The sequence below is a fragment of the Coloeus monedula genome, assembly GCF_965178545.1.
Source record: "Coloeus monedula genome assembly, chromosome: 3".
Lineage (NCBI taxonomy): Eukaryota > Metazoa > Chordata > Aves > Passeriformes > Corvidae > Coloeus > Coloeus monedula.
This window is the reverse complement of record NC_138783.1, coordinates 22,850,024-22,866,170: the sequence shown is the minus strand read 5'-3', so window position 1 is coordinate 22,866,170 and position 16,147 is coordinate 22,850,024. Positions and strand designations below refer to the sequence as shown.

Genomic DNA, 16,147 nt, shown 5'->3' with positions numbered 1-16,147 from the left:
AACCCGCTGAGCGCACACTGTAACTCCACCGTGCTTGATGGATGAAACCTGACGATGAGAGCCCAGCTGCTGCATGGACAATGCCATAAAACCCGAACACCTCGCCAGCACGGACCCAGCGCAGGCTTCTCGCCCAGCCCGCAGGGCCAGCGTGCTGCCTTGGTCTAACCGAGGATCCAGACATAGCACCTCTCTGCCCTTTCCCCTTCCCAAGAGCAGGTGTGACCTGAGCAGGCGCATCGCCCCCCGCACCTGGCACGCACCTCCCCAGTGCCCAGCCCGCTCACTGTAAGGGACCCTGCCCGAGGCACCTCGGCGCTGCCTCCCTGACAGCGCTCTCACACAGCCCCATCCCAACCGCTCCGCGCACGGCTCCTCACACAACCCCATCCCAAATAATTTAATCCCGGGCCGTGCGCCTGCGCTAAGGTCGAGTGCGTTTCCGCTTCCCCAGCGGCCGCCCGGGAAGGAGGGAGGCGGCCGCATCCCGGCTGCTCTCCCCGGAACCTGCGCATGAGCACCGCATCTCGCCTCCCGCCCTTCCCTCCTCTTTCTCCTCCTCCTCCTTCCTCTCCTTCTGCTCCAGCTCCGCGAGGGCCCGGCCGCCGCTCCGCGCCCCGTCTCGCCCCGGGGATGCACTGTTTGGCGGCCGCTCGTAGGAGCTGCGCGGCGGGCGGGGAGCGGGATGGAGGTGGAGGAGGCATTCCCGCTAGTGGGGCAGATGGGCCCTTATCAAGTGTACCTGTGCGTTCTGCTGGCCGTGCTCCTCCAGGTGAGAGGCCGCCCTTCCCGCCCGCTCTTGTCCCGAGGGGGAAGCGGTGCCGGGAGGGGGATGCTCTGGGTGCAGTGGACAGCTGTTCCCAAGGTGTTGGGTGGATGTCCATGCGGTGAGTGCTGCCTGGTGCGAAGGCTGGTGTGGGAGGGCTTCTGCTGAGGGCTGCTGGTGGCAGTAACAAGTCTTCCCCTCTGGGTCTGTCCTGCAGTAGCGTGCTGCGCTCCTGGGACACAGGTGACCTCTGCCCAAAGGCAGTGCTCAGTTCTGCAGAGTGTATTTGGGGCAAGCAGCTGATGCTCTCTGTGCCGCATTGCCTGAGTGGTTACACCTTGTGTCACTCGTGGAACGTATTAGGAGCTGGTCAGGTGAAGGGCTGGATGAAGTTCAACTGAGGCTTCCATGACCTGGACTGGACAACATTGACTTCTGTGAGAAGCTCTGCTGGGAATCCTGCGCAACCTGGAGTTAATGGCCTAGACTGGGGATTTCTAGGTTGTGTGTGGTTTGATTGTCACTGATAAAGTGACAGGTGGCCACTGAGACCTCTGTGTGCAGAAGCTCTCATGTAACCAGCTGACAGGTGTTGATTGCTTATGGTGCTTTGATTAGCCTCGACTTAACTCTTGGAATACAGGGACAGCGTCTCCATTAGTTATTTGGAATAAGCCCTACATTTTGGGTAGTCAGGTTTGGGAGATACAAATCTGGAACTCTCTTAAATTTTGTGATAAAAGTGGAGTCCAAAGTAACAGTAGAGTGCTAGAAGAGAGCACTCTTCTAGTGCTCTAGAAGAGACTCTCTTTGGAGAGAGTTTCAGAGATTGCATGAGCAAGTGATGTGCTCTGCAGCCATGTTTGTTGCCTTTCAGTTTTGCTTCATCTTTGTGAGGACAGGAAGGAAGGAAGACAAGAATAATAAGTACACCTTCACAGTCAGGCCTAGGACTGAAGTATGGTTTGAATGTGGCAAAAGTCTGGTTTACTCCATGTTAGCATCAAAATCTTCATTGTCATGAATTCAGCTAGGCTGACAAGTGCTGGGTTGCTTCCACTGTGGAAGTTTAATGGTTGCAGGAAGGAAGAGGAGAACTTAACTGTCCTCCCACCCCTGCTGACCCATATTTTGTAGTAATCAAGAACTTCCAGTCATGAGCTGTGAGACTGAAGATGTCTTCTCCTGGCAACCCCTAGTTCCCCTAGACTGACCGAAATATTAAGAAGCTTTATGAGATGACCAAAGAAATTTCAGATGCCCAGTCCTGTTGGATGGGAACTCTATACTTGGTTGTAAAGTTACAATGATAATCAGCAAAAGCTCTGTAGGGTTCTATTTCCTTGTACTGGTTTTTTTTTGGGTTTTTTTGTTTTTTTTTTTTACTGATTTAGCTATTTAATTCCTTAATATTAGACATTGCTTAGAGCTTGTTCTGCTGGCTGGCTGGCTAGCTAGAAAATGTATATGTTCACTGAAGATTAGGAATCAAGGAAGCAATAGTTACTTTTTCTTCCAGTGCTGGTCGTGTTCTGGAATGTACTGCAAACCCTGACAAGTGCTCTGTGTTTTCAGAATTTTAAGTAGTATGGGTCAGCTGTTCTGTAATGTTTGTGTTCGTTTGTTTTGTTTTTAATGGATTAACTTGCATTTCTCATGGGAGAAGTAAACAGAAGGATCTTTGCAAATCGTGGAACTAATTCAGAATAAATAAAGAAGGAAAGATAGCAGGTTTGCAGGTCTGCTTTTTTTTCTTCTCATGTTATCTTTAATTCTTGAACTGTACCAATGAGGATAGTCCTCTGACTGGTAGGTTTTCTTCAGATCATGCGGGCACAGGCATCTGTAAAGAATTTAGATGTGAAGCTTGTTGTCTTTCAGTTCACGAATAGATGTGGACTTTTTCAACTGGTTTCTGCTTGGGTGGTTGATTGCTTTTTGTGTTCCTTTATTGGTGCCAAGTTACGTAACATGTCACTGGGATGTGCGAGAGCAAGACTGAAGGCACATTTCACAACTGGTGTTAGTGTTTTGTCTGGTCCAGCCTTTGGAGGATGGACCCGAAGGTAAGTAATGTATCTTGTGTGTGTGGTGTAGATCTAGGTAGTCGTGGGCTCCTTTAGTGGATTAGATGCAGCATATGGCAGCAGAATGAGAACTCCTGGTAGTCTATGTCACTGGCTGTGCCACGGACTGATTATTCCATTTTATTGCTAGTTTCCTTGTCCCTTTCCATGTGCTCCCTCAGTTGGCCTATGTTTTCATATTGGCCTGTAGGTATAAAAAATATTTTTACATTCTTAAAGATAATAATACCTGATGTGTGAAAAATATTTGTCTGCTGTGTCAAGTCCCTTCATCTTTGTTGCCAGTATCCAGAGCTTAGACTCTGTGCTTTCCCTTCCCAGTAAGATTCCCAGCAGGTGCACTTGCTTTCTTTGTGGGCTTTTGTGCTTTTTCATCTCTGCATGTTACTAATCTCTTTGAGTTTCATACTTTATAAGTACTTCCCCTCATTTTAGTGGGGTTTTTTAAAATATAAATTTCTACAGTAAGCTACTTCCACCATGTAGTCTTACTGATATGCCAGTGTATCTGGTCTCTGAATTCTAATTACAGACATGGTTTAGCTTCTTTGAGGCAAACTCTACCGAACAATTCTGTGTATAGGGGTGCACATGAGTCCATTTTCACGTGGGCTTGAGTGAACTAGTTCTTAATATGTGGAATGAGCTTACTGACAATTCTGACAAAAACCTCCAGGTTGCTTGCAATTAGAAAAATGTTCTTCTATGTTATCAGTGTAAAACTAGATTAAGTATAAGTCTTGTGGGCTCCTTCTTTCATCTTCCCTCATTTCTGTTATTCCTCTGCTACCTGCTGCTGTTATTCATTAACCTGCTGAGCTGTGTTACTGTATTAAGGTATGCCTGGCTTATCCACTACCAACTTAACAGGAATTTGGAAGATCTTTAGGTATATTCTGTAGCAGTGGTTGCTAACTTTATAATGGACTGACAACAGCTACTGTAGAGAAAAAAATTTCCAAATTATCTGGAATTACACAAAGACCGGACTTACCTGAAGAATGTGAAGATTGACTAATGATGTGAATTTGAGGCTGGATTAATCCTGCATTTCTAGTATACCTTTAAGAAAGTGAGGAAGAAACAAAGGGAGCTGACAACACTTAAAATACTTAGGAGTTTATTTTGAGCTAAAAGTGAGTACTTGATACCTGTTGATTACTAGTTGTTGCAACCTTTTGAAGAAATTATGTTGAAGTATTATTAAAGAATAGTCTTGGTGTTTGTGGAGTGTGTGTAGCAACATGAGACAAAATCCCACACCTTGATCAGACACTTAAGAGGACACAAACATATTTTAAAATGAAAAGTTTCTTTGTCTCTTGTGATTCAAAATATGTGGTTGAACGAGTCTGGCCTTTGCCAGTGAATCCGAGCCACAGGATTGCCCAAGTCCAAACTGAGAATGGAAATGTGCTCTTACTGTATTTCTACTGAAAGGCTTTTAAAAACATGTTTAAGTTTAAAAGGGAGTTCTTGTTTGCGCAGCTGAAAAAGGCTTTGCCTTAATTTGAGTAACGTGCATTGCCCAGCAATATGGATAATTACCAAGGGTGGCTGTTCCATCCATCTTGGGAACTCCTTACTAACAGAAAGGAGGATGTAAAAACAGTTAAGATAGTTGTATCAAGTTGCTTGAATTATACCTTTGCCTTGAAACAAACTATTTGTGATGCAGTGCAGCTGTAATGAGTGGTGTTGCTAGCATCACTTTACCTTTGACAACAATATCGTGTATGACTTCTATCATTACAATATACCAGTGCAGAAAGATGGTCTTTAATTGTCCCATCAGCACAAATGTTTTGAGGGAAAGCTCATTCTGGGGCATGTGGCTTAAGTAAGGCAGGCTTCCACATTCCAGATCTCTAGAAATAATTCAGAAGAAATAGTGTGTGTCTTCAGACAGGATGCAGATATGATCCCCTATGTAGCCTTGCTTAATTGTTTCTTGACATTTCTTATCTACACCCTGTACATACTCTACCTCTTTTAATGGCATGAGACATCACGCTGTAGTTGCAATGACAGTCATGAAATACTTTGTCAGTGAATCTTCTTTTAATATTTACATTTGCATTAATCTCTTAAACTGTTCTTTGAACTAGCCAGATTTGATCTGACATTGAACAGCTTATTCCCAGTCCTTGACGATGTATGCTATTCAGACTTTATCTGAGCAGGAAAAGCAAAACAAATTGGAAATATAATGAACAATTTAAAATTAAGGAAGGAGGGGCATACTACACAAATTGCATTACAACTGATGGCGTATTGTGCTGCAGTTGTTACAGGGGCATCATGACAGGTATGGTGGTTACCCAAAGTTACTTGTACTTTAACTTAGACACAATTCAGCTACAAGTGTCTGTAAGTAAGTGAGCAATGTGGCAGGTACAGAAAGGATTTTCAGAATTTCTGTGTAACCTTTTTTGAGTTTGATTACCTCAGTGTTCAGGGGTTTTTTTGTATGTCTGTGGGAGAAGAGTTTCAAGTCCCTCTGATTCTCAATAAAGCAGTTGCAGAATGTGTGTCAGACATGTGCAGCCACTTCTGTGGGGGAGAGGTTTCAAATGTGGCATGAATACAAACATAAGAAGTAGTTCTTCTTGAGGAAAGCTTTGTATTCCCATGTCTTTTTGTGCATTGTATCTTACTCAGAACATGCTTATGCTGAAGGATGGTGTTGCTTTCCTTGTAAATGTGATGAAGGCTTTTAGAGTACTTGCATCACTGCATATAAATCCTTGATCTGGTATAGCATACTTCTGTTTGGGAGGACAAATAAATGAGGTGGGTATGAGTATGTAAACTATTGATGCATAAAGATGTGCTACTACTCATTTAGCTAAGAATATTTCCATCTGAAAGTTGATGGAACTTCTAAGTGAAGACAAATCCTACCATTTACTTCAACTGGGTGGGGGAAATCTTTCAAGAAAAAAAGGTAGTTCTTTGTTCACGTGTGACACTTGATTTCAGTGGTGCTAACCAACAATCCTTGGTCTCTTAGTCCTTTACTTCTTTCATATCCATAACTAACTGTCCCTTAAGAGAGACAATAACCTACCTTTAATGATACCACATTTATAACCTTTAAAAACATGAATGCAGCTGATGCAGACATTGTGCTATTTTCTGCAGAAAACCTGAACTAACAATGCTGGGCTGTAACATGCCTTATTAGGAATGGGGTCCTTAACTCTCAGATACAGCACAGAAGTCTGGATGCTAACAACAGCTTTCTTACCGATTACTTTGAAATAGCTAACTTGCTTTTGTTTGGTTTTTTTTCCAAAATAATTCTTAGTGGAGGGAAGGTAAAAATACCTAATCAGCTGCTGACATCTTCATCTTCCCTCCAAGTTATGTTGTGTCTTAATCAAACCACAGAGCAAGCTTGGGGTAGAGAAGAAATGTGAGTTATAACTCTAAGACCTTCCCTTCTTTAGCTGCATCCAAACTGCAAAGCACATGCAATTGAGCTCATATTTAAGTGTTTTTAAGTGTCATTTACAGTTGCTGGGTGTTATTGCTCCTCTAATGACCACAACATTCACTCTGACACTAAACCAGACATTCTATGCATGGGTATCTGTATCAACACCTCTACTCAGCTTTTGCAATTTAACTTAGAAGTCCAACATCAGCTTCTGTGCAGTTCAGTCCGAGAAGATGCCTGTTCAATGTGCAGTTGTGAAGACCTTAACAGAATTATTGCTGATGGGCATAGCAAGAAGCATGAGTTTTGGGAGAGGCACAAAGAAGGCATTCTGAAGGCTTACCAACAGAGGGAAGGTAGCAGAGTAGCAGAGTATTCTGCCTATTTAAAAAAAAAAAACCAAAAGCAACCCCAAAAGCAAACCAAAACCCAACTTTCTTTTTTTTTTAAAGGAAGGTGGCTACATACTGTGTAGAGTGAAGTTGTCAGAAGGAAATTGCTCTGGGCTCTTTACTGGAGCTGTGGCTGAATGCCTTGATTTTTGCAAAGTCTTTTTAACAATGGGGAAGGGAAGGTGCCTGGGAGGCACTGTGCCAATAGTGATTGTCGTCTTTGTGTAGGCTGTGGGTAAAACATACGGGGAGATGTTTTCAGATTATTAATAATAAAGTTATTAGGTATAATGTTTGGTGCAATGGGATGATATTTAGATTCAGTGGGAGCTGAAGCAATCCCGTCTTCTGCTATTTGCCTTTCAGCCCGGCAAACTACAATGCATCTAGCCAGTCTGTCCTCTGAGCACCCTTGAAAGAGCAGCCTGGGAGTTAACAGGCATAATTCTACTAGGTAGCAAACACTGTGGGTTAAAAATATTTGTATTATGACACATTATTTCCCACTCCTTCTTTCCTGCCTCTGTGTACACACAGTTTCTAACTTCCCGTGTTTTATAGGCAATAAATTACCTGTGTTTTTCCACTAGCAATATCAAGGCACTCCTCACTGACACGTCGCCATTTTAGAGGCTCTAATTTCCTTTCCTCTTGGGTGAGAGAATTAGTAGGTGTGTAATTGAACTCAGAATAGTTGTTTCCAACTTGAATGAGATAGTTGCTCCTTATTTCTGACATAGATAAAGTTTTGTGTTCTCAAATATCTTTGTTATTTTAACTGGAGCAGTTAATATAACTACTTCTGCAAGATAGCGCTTCATGTGTATTGTTTGCATTAAGCAAAACCTCTGTTTGCTTTTTCCAAGTGTTAGCCCAGTGGGACTGGAGTCCCTCTGGAGCAATAACATCTGTTTTTTAGGTCTCGTCTGTTTACAGTTTGATCTCTGACTAAGTTTGCAATTTAACCTGGTTAAATATTGTGTTCACTTGGTCATTTTCAGGCTCAGTATGAAAGAGTGTTAAGAATTTGCCTTGGAAGGCTCAGTGAAACTTTTGAGATCTTCATATAGGGGAAGATGGAAAGAGTTGTATGTATAGCTTATCAGACTTTGTGGTGTGATGTTTAGTTACTGGTGTCTTAAAAATAGATAAATACCAGAGTTCTTTAATGTATTTTAATTTGTAGACCCCTGATGGACTTCCTACTGAAGAAGTCAAGAGCTTTTACAGTAAATTTAAGAGCTGAAATTTGTAATTCTTAATTATTTTTCTGAACACTTTTGAGAAATAATTCTGGGAATTCTGAGGCCTATAGGCTCTGAGCTTAAAATCAGTGGTTTAGCAAGTTCCACGATGAATCTGGAAAAATGTATCTTTTCAGCTCTGGAGCATCATGTTGCTCTGAAATAGTAGTAAACAGAAGATATTTTTCAGTTTAAAAAAACCCACAAACAAAACACAAGTAGATCTAATTGGTTATTCTCAGACATGTCCTTAAAATGAATAAATAAATCAAAGTAGCTTGTACAAATGGCAGCATTGTCCTTTAGTCTGGATACGTAAACAAAAACTTTGGAAGTACTCAGTAAATTACCAAGTTAAATGCTTTAGCCAAGAATATGCTCTTATAGTCTTAGGAAAACTGCCTCTGTGGGACCAGGATGCTCACCCAGTATTCCTTGGCAGTGTCCCGAAACAGCATGCAAAGATGAGGACTTTGATCTCTTAAAATACTGCCTGTGACTCAGATAAGTTCATAGCCAACACAGGCTGGAAATTATGGAAAGAAAGAGGGTCAAACAGGAAATGCAGGCAAAAGAATAATCATGCTTGTGGGAACAGGACTAAACCCTGATACTTGTCAGCCCACAGTTCCTGCTTTCTTTTTGCCAGCAGTTGCTGACTTTTTTTTTCCTGTTATCCATAATGCCATTGAGACAGTCCAATCCTGGGCTGTTTTGCATTGTATTCATAAATTGGAATAGGACCTTACAGTGCTTTGTCCTGTTGTAAGTCCTTTTCCTCATAGGAAGAGGGGAGTGGCACTTTCGATGTGATATTGGTGAAACCATATAGCTGGTATTTGACTGCGGAGCCTTGGCACTTGATTGCACATGAATGTAGTTTGACTTCCTTGAATATTCCTATTGAAGCAGAGGTAGTGTTAATAGTGCTTTTTGTAATTTTGGTTCATATGTATTGCCTTGTTTCTCTAGCTTATCTGTCTGTGAGCTTTCTTTTTGCCTTGTGTTTTTAAAGGCAGAAAAATAACACTTCGAGCTTCATTGTTCATGTTCAGAGGCCTGTCGACCTGTGATGTGAGTGAGGGTGCTGTGTTCCCTTGGTTCTGTCAGACAGAGATGTGTACCTCTGACTGAGTCACTTGGACTGCTATTGCAGAAAGCTTGTGCAATGAAGGTATTTGCTCTTCAGATGCCAGTGTTTGCCCCTGGAAAGTAAAGCAGCCCTTGTCTGTGTATGGCAGCAGTCACCTGACTGATGGGCACATGCTCCTGCCAGGCTGAGCAGGAGCAACAAATCCCTGCTGCTGCCACTGCCCACCAAAATAACACTGAGTGTGAAACAGAACTGAGAGGTGTATGTTTGGATACTTGGAACACGAAGGGGAAGCTAGAGGGATATTTTCCACAAACCTGTAGGAGGGAAGGCCCTAAGAGTTGGCGTCTGCTGTGCAGAGTTTGTCTTCGTTGTAGATGTTAAAGAATTTCTAGAATGAAGTTATGTAAGGTTTTGGACAGACTTTGGACTTTTTGCTGTGGATTCTGGAGGCCAGCAATTTCAGGCTGAAAAACTCTAAACTGTGTAGGTTTTCTCTGTGCTCTGCAGAAACCCTAAATTCTTTCAAAATCTGTGTCTGCTCTGTCATTGATAAATCACAGGTAATAACCAACAATGGTTCCATTCTTCATGGGAAATATTCCCTGTCAGACTGGGTCTGGGCTTGGTAAGTAACTGAGATGTGATGTTCTTCTGCACATGGGGGTTCTTTGCTTTAACTATGACAGCCTCTCCTTCTGTCTTACGGTGTTCTCTTACCATGCCACCAAGAAGGGAAGAATAGTTTTGTAGAGGAATATGTTGTCAGCAGCAAATAATAATTTTGCAGCAAGAAGACATTTTAGGGCTTTTCTACATAGGAGTTATTGAGGAGAAAAAATAATGTGAATTTAAAGCCATATCACCCTTTAGAAATGACTTGGAGCAGATGAGATCATCAGATTTTCAGAAATTAGGTTGCCCTCCAGCTTTTCAGCTGCTTGTCATGGGTTCAGAAGAAATTACTCTAATCCTGAACTGTAACCATGTCTTTATCAAAGGCTTCTACCAGAGCAAGGTCATTCATTGTTCTTCCTTAATTTGTCTTTCCTCAGGGTGCAGTTTTAATGTTTCTGTATTCCAAAGGTCAGAAGTTACTGTCTTACTCATTTTTTTGTTCAGCAGTGAATGCTTCAGCTGATACTTGTCTAGAATGACCAGGCTAGTTGGGAATTGCTGATGAGCTGACTAAAAACGTTGAAAGCTCCTCTTCCTAGAATTGAAGTCTTGCTTTTGTTTTTTCATTTGTGCTTCCTAATGGGTAAATTATGAGCACTAAAAGACTTTCTTAAATTATTTTTGTGCTCGTTTTCACTATACACAAGTGAAGCTTTAAATTCATTCTCCCCCTTCCTTGCTAGTCTTATTAGAGATTCTAGATCTTTCTTACATATAATTTATTATGAAAACGAACATCAGGAAAGCTGGTCAAGACATGTCAGCCACTTCTATTAATAATAATTTTAAGTTAATTTCAAAATCAGTTAGTGAAATAGCTTTGACTGGCTAACTAAAATCCCTTCTACTTAATGGGGAATGTGAAAGTTCACAGGTTATTAGGGCATTGCCTTTTAATAAATTCCTTAACACCACAGTCTTCTAATTTAGGCAGACTATAAAATTTTAACCTAAAGAGAATTTTAACAAACAGGAGAAACCTCAACTAACAGAACTCTAAGCATCTCATCATCAGTTACTGTGGGTGCCTTGTCCTCATGTGCTTGGTATTTATCTTGATTAATACAGATCAGTGTAGGGAATTTGGTAGGGAACTGTTAACATCCATATAGAGCCAATTAAAATGTTCTATGAATAGGAACTATAGACTAAATGACATGTATTTGACTTGACTTGGGTTACAGAACAAATGAAAAATGAAGGGCTTTGTTTGCCGCAGTGCATATAATGTAGCCATTTTATATTTTATACAGCTGTTATATAACATTTCTATTTGATTTGTTAGTGTTTTGTGTTGTTCACCAGTCTGCACAACTATGTTACTATTAAGTGCAAGCATTTAGAATTCTTAAAGGAGGAATCTTCAGATTCATTAGCACAACTTTTACTTAAATGAAAACTTTATTTTGTAATTAAGCCTAAAGTTTCCTTCATCATGTTTTTAAGATCACTTCTAGAAAGTATTTCTGACCTTCAGAATTGTAAATGAATTTTTGGGGGTGTTTTGTGGGCTTTGGTTTGTTTCCACAATGAAATTAATAGGGTTTACTGTATCTCTTACCCAAAATACAAGGCAGGTGTTTACTAGGGAGGAGAATTTTGTGTCAGCAGTGACTTCGTGAACTTGAGTATAGAACAGTACTGTTTGATAACATCAAAACAGTCTCCATCTTCATATGGTTTGCTGATTGCACAAACCAATTGAAAGTATTTCTATCTTTGTGATATCCTTGGTTGCTGCAGCCACTAGGATGCTTAAGGCTGATTGTTGATTTTTTTAATTGAAAAAAGCCCTGTAGTGTTTCTTCATGTGCCTGCAATCGCTTATTTTTCTATTCAGTTTTCTGTAGCTAGAATGGGTTTCACCTAGAGCAAAAATGAAAAGTGTTACGTTTTCCTTCTTTAAACCAAGCACCTTGAGGACTTCATTTCCTGATCTACTTCAAAAGTATGTTTATTATTTCACAAGACAAAAGCAAGGATGTTTTCCCTTAGTCCTGACACATAAGTGTCTGAGCGAGTCAGAGGAGGGATGCACCACACATCATGACCCGTAATTCTCATTTCTCAGTAATTTCAAGCTGTTCTTGAGAGTACCGTATCCACACATCCCTAGCAACATGGCCACTCAGCTTTTTAAAACCTCTTTTCCCATGTGATCTTAGTCCTTGCCTTCTTTCCCAGATGAGTTCTTTTACTTTTCATTGTTGTTGATTTAGAAGTTGTTCTTTAGCTTAAATAAATAGCAGTTATCTGGTTTTTTCCCAATTTCTTCTGATATTTGATAATTTTAATGGAAAATGGAAGAAGAATTATTTAAAAAAATGTTTATCTACCTGCTGCTACTAAAGTAGTAGTTTCTCATGTGGAATACAAAAAGGGGCTGATGGGGAAAAATGCTTTTCAGGGGGGCTCTGTTTCAGTTTAATAATAATTCTCATTTAGATCTGCGTGTAACTCCAGCTGCTCAGCTGTTGTACAGAACAGAGCAGTATTATCTGGTGTTGCTTCCATCAGAATTTAGAGGTCCTCAGGCTGCTTTTTTTGTACCTATGGTCCTCCCAGTTTTGCCAATTATTTGTGTAGCAGCCTTCAAAGAGAACACACTTCTTGTGGATACATTCTTCCCAAGAACATGGGAAGGAGATGCTGGGAGCAGAGCAGGGACTGTTCAGGCGGTGCCTAAGTAGGGTTTGTAGAATGGAGAGGGTTGGAATGAGGGTTTTTTATGGAGGAAGGGTGGTTTTGTTTGTTTGTTTGTTTTGTTAAGAACCACTGTGCCGTGTTACAGTTCCTCAGTGAGGGCTTGAGACGAAGCAGTTTTATTTGAAGAGTGTGTGGCGTTGTTACTAGCAACTCTTTTCGTCTCTCTGAAGACTTAATGATCCGTCTTCTGTTGCAGAATTTGTGCCATTTCTATGTTCAAACAGGTCTGAAACCACCAGATTTTAAACTGTAGCTGTAATGTGACCTATGAATGTTCTTCTGAGCAAGCAGCAGTAACCCAGCTCTACACCAGGCTTGAACTGTCTGGGTTTCCAGCAGTTTTATTTATTCTTTCCTAAACAAAAGGTGCTGTTGATCACTATTTAGACCTTGTGTGTATCTGTAAATGTGTAGGTATATAAAAAATGCATATGTGTGTTCACGTGGTTGTCTCTGTCTCTTCTGAGAGTAAAACAGGTCCACAGAAGATAGACAGCCAGCAAGGAATTAATTTTGTTAAAACTGGGAAAGATTAGGTATGAAACCATGGGGAGATCTATTCCAAATACCAAATTAGAGGGAAGTGAACAACACAGCTGGAAGGAGAGGATATAAGAGTAATGTACTTGCATTAAAGAATAGGGGTTTTTTCCTCCTTAGGACTTCTAATGACTCTTCCTCCATCCAGGATCTGTACCTGCTGTGGGTGGGAGTTTGGGGCCCTCTGACTGAGTGAAAGGTGTCAGTAGGGGAACTTCTCTCAAATATCCAACACATAAAACGTGCAAGAACCACTTTGTTAAAGCTGTGGTTCTTCAGTGTGTGCTGTTTGATAAGATAGGGGCTATACAAGACATCTCGTAGTGGTAGAAGGCAAATATAAAAATAGGAATATTTTTAATACTAATTTGATCCAGTGGAGGAAACATTGCTTGGATGTAAGTTGAGCAGTGATGTTTTTTGTCTTTCATGCCAGCTCTATGTGGCCACTGAAGCCATCCTCATTGCGTTGGTGGGTGCAACTCCTCCCTACCACTGGGATCTCCAAGGGCTCTCAGCTAATCAGAGCCATGGCAACCGTTCAGTGAGCGAGCAGAGAGCTTTTGGGGAATGGCTTCTGATTGCCAATGGCAGTGAGGTGAGCAAGCACGTACACTTTGGCAGCAGCTTCACATCCATAGTGTCTGAGGTAAGTCTGAAATGTGTTTTGCAGCCTTGTGTGTAAATCTTACTGAGATGGTTCTGGGGGACTCGTACTGCTTTTGTCTTGCATACTAATGCATGTTTTGATTAGCAAATGAAACACGTGCTACCTCCAGTTAGAGAACAGGTAATGTGCTTGTGTCTTTACTGGCAACAAAAGCTAGCTTTATATAGCTGTGCAGATCTTGACCAGCGTTGTGCTCTGAAACTTTCCACCTTTTCTGTGTGGAAGTTACATACTGCATCCTGCAGCCTGGTTCCACGTTTGAGCTGGAATCATGGCATTCATTTCACTAATATGTGTAAAATGCTTTATGGACCCTGAGCTTTTTTTGGGCACCTCTTGAAATTCCCCTGCTGAGCTCCAGTGCATGTACTGCATCCATCATGGAGTTAGCAAGCACTGGAGGAAGTGGCTCCTGCAGTCTTTGCAACTCCAGGTATGAGAACATTGGCAGTGGGGAGTCAGGTGGACAAAGCAGCTCCCTCACATTCTATTCCAAAACAAGCTTTAGCTTCGTTGGCACGGCCTCTGTGTGTTTTAAGCAATTTCTCTCATGATCTAGCCACAGTCCCTACAGGAATGATTCCAGACTCTGTGTTGATGTGTGTAGCACCTGCCCTTCCTGGGGCTGTCAGTATCTGTTAATGTCAAATTGTTCTGTACAACAGCCCTGAGTGCATTGGTTACAAGGCCTGAATGTAGAGCTGAACTGTGGAGTCAAGTGTAGTACCACTTGATAGTTTGTGGCTATTGTCCAGAGGTATTACTGCTATCCAAATTACTCCTGTGAAGCACTTTATTGGTTAGGACCATATTAATAAAAATGGCCAGCTTTGGAATAGTACCAAGCCATTGTGTACAAAAGGCATTGCTTCGTATTCTGGCAATAAAGAGGATGAGTACTTATGATACCATTTAAATTAAAATTTTAATGGATGGTGGATTTCTTAAGCATTATTTAAAATTCAGTAAGGTTTTTGAATTTTCTCTGGGGTTTTTCTTTTTTGTTTTTTTTTAACTTATCCAAGAATCTTTTACTCTCTTAAACTTGACAAGTCAGACATGCTTGTAGACCCTAGCATATGAGATAGATTTTGTACAGATTTTTATACTTTTTGGTTGCATCAGTAAGAAATGCAGGTAAAGAACAAAACCTGCATGAGCAATAAAAAAAACTAAAAAATCTCCCCAACCAAAACAAGCCAAAACCCCCAAACCCAAGGCAACTTGTGTAGATTCTGCTTTCTAATTCTTTAGCATGTGTTTTAGTAAAGGCCTGTTTGAATAAAATCTTCTTACGTCTTTTGTTTCCCTCTATTAAAATACAGATTTTATTAATTTGTTGGCTGAATATTTGGTATATTTGGAAGTTATGTGCTAAACACAACAAGATTTTGAGAGAGAACATATATATTTGGGGAATATTTCACCACTAATTCGTTATTAATCTAATTTAATGAGTGATTGTAAAGAAGTTTTTTCCTACATTTGAGGAAAGTGTCAGTGCTTAACCTTGTGGCATCACTGATAATGTAACCATTACTAATTTACACTGAAAAATATTCTGATGTAAAAAGCTTGATTTGTGAATAAGCATAAATGCAGCACGTTTTCATGTAGAATAGAAAAGCCTTGAGCTCTCTAAAGGGCTTAGATGTTGAGATAAATTTTCAGAACAAATTTTGCTTTGCAACCAAATTATCCCTTAATCCCTGAATGATTCAGAAAGCATCTCATGTCAACAATTTTCATGTTGCCAGCTTTTTAAATTTTTATACCAAAAGTTAGGGCATGATTCTTGTAGCAGTTCTAAAACAAACTGACCGTGTTATTTTAGGATAAAATTAATCTCATATGCAATTATTTTACAAATGTATTTTTCTGAGAATTGTTTTTAAAGTCTGCAGAAGCTTCAAAAGCTTCTGTCATGTTGGTTTCAGTTGAATTTTGTCAGTTTTGGTGCTTTAGGGGTGCATTTCCTACTGTATTAGTAACCACCTCCCTGTTAAAGTAACAATTCAAAATGAAGCAGTTTTAGAAAGTAAGCAAGTTATTTTCTTGGAGCTTATGAATGATGTTTTGTTAGCATCCTAATCTCTGTGAGGTTTAATTGCATCGCTCTGTTCTCCTGATGATGTAGTTTATAACTGAGCTTTGAAATAATATAAGCTTTGCTAGAAAGGATATTTAATGGGATTTTGGTAGCGGAAGAGGAGATTATGAAGAGAAGATTAGAGTGTTATTGCAGGGATAATGACATAATCACCAGCTTACCAGCACAGGAAGAAGAGTTGGTTGTCACTAAAAGGAAACATTATCTCAAGGTGCAAGAGGAATAGAAAAAGAACAGAAGATGTGGAGTGTTTAGAATACAAAAGGAAATAACTTTAGAACAATGAGAGCATGGCATATTTTCATTCCACACTTCTGAGGGACAAAGAATTTTGTGAGGTTCAACTTGAGACGTTAAGCCTGTAAGAATCAAACATTTCAAGATCAGCTTTGTATTTGGAATTGAAAAGAACTGGAAAT

At 40.6% G+C, this 16,147-nt stretch overlaps 1 protein-coding gene across 1 annotated transcript in view; it reads left to right on the top strand.

Annotated features, from left to right (window-relative positions):
- Nucleotides 1–685: 685 nt before the first annotated feature.
- Nucleotides 686–16,147, top strand: part of SLC22A15 (solute carrier family 22 member 15) — a gene marked incomplete at both ends in the record, with an annotated part of 31,039 nt that continues 15,577 nt past the window's right edge. Inside the window, 2 exons of the mRNA XM_082278485.1 lie at nucleotides 686–772; nucleotides 13,385–13,597. Coding sequence (XP_082134611.1) covers nucleotides 686–772; nucleotides 13,385–13,597 — 300 coding nt within the window. The remainder of the gene's footprint in view (nucleotides 773–13,384; nucleotides 13,598–16,147) is intronic.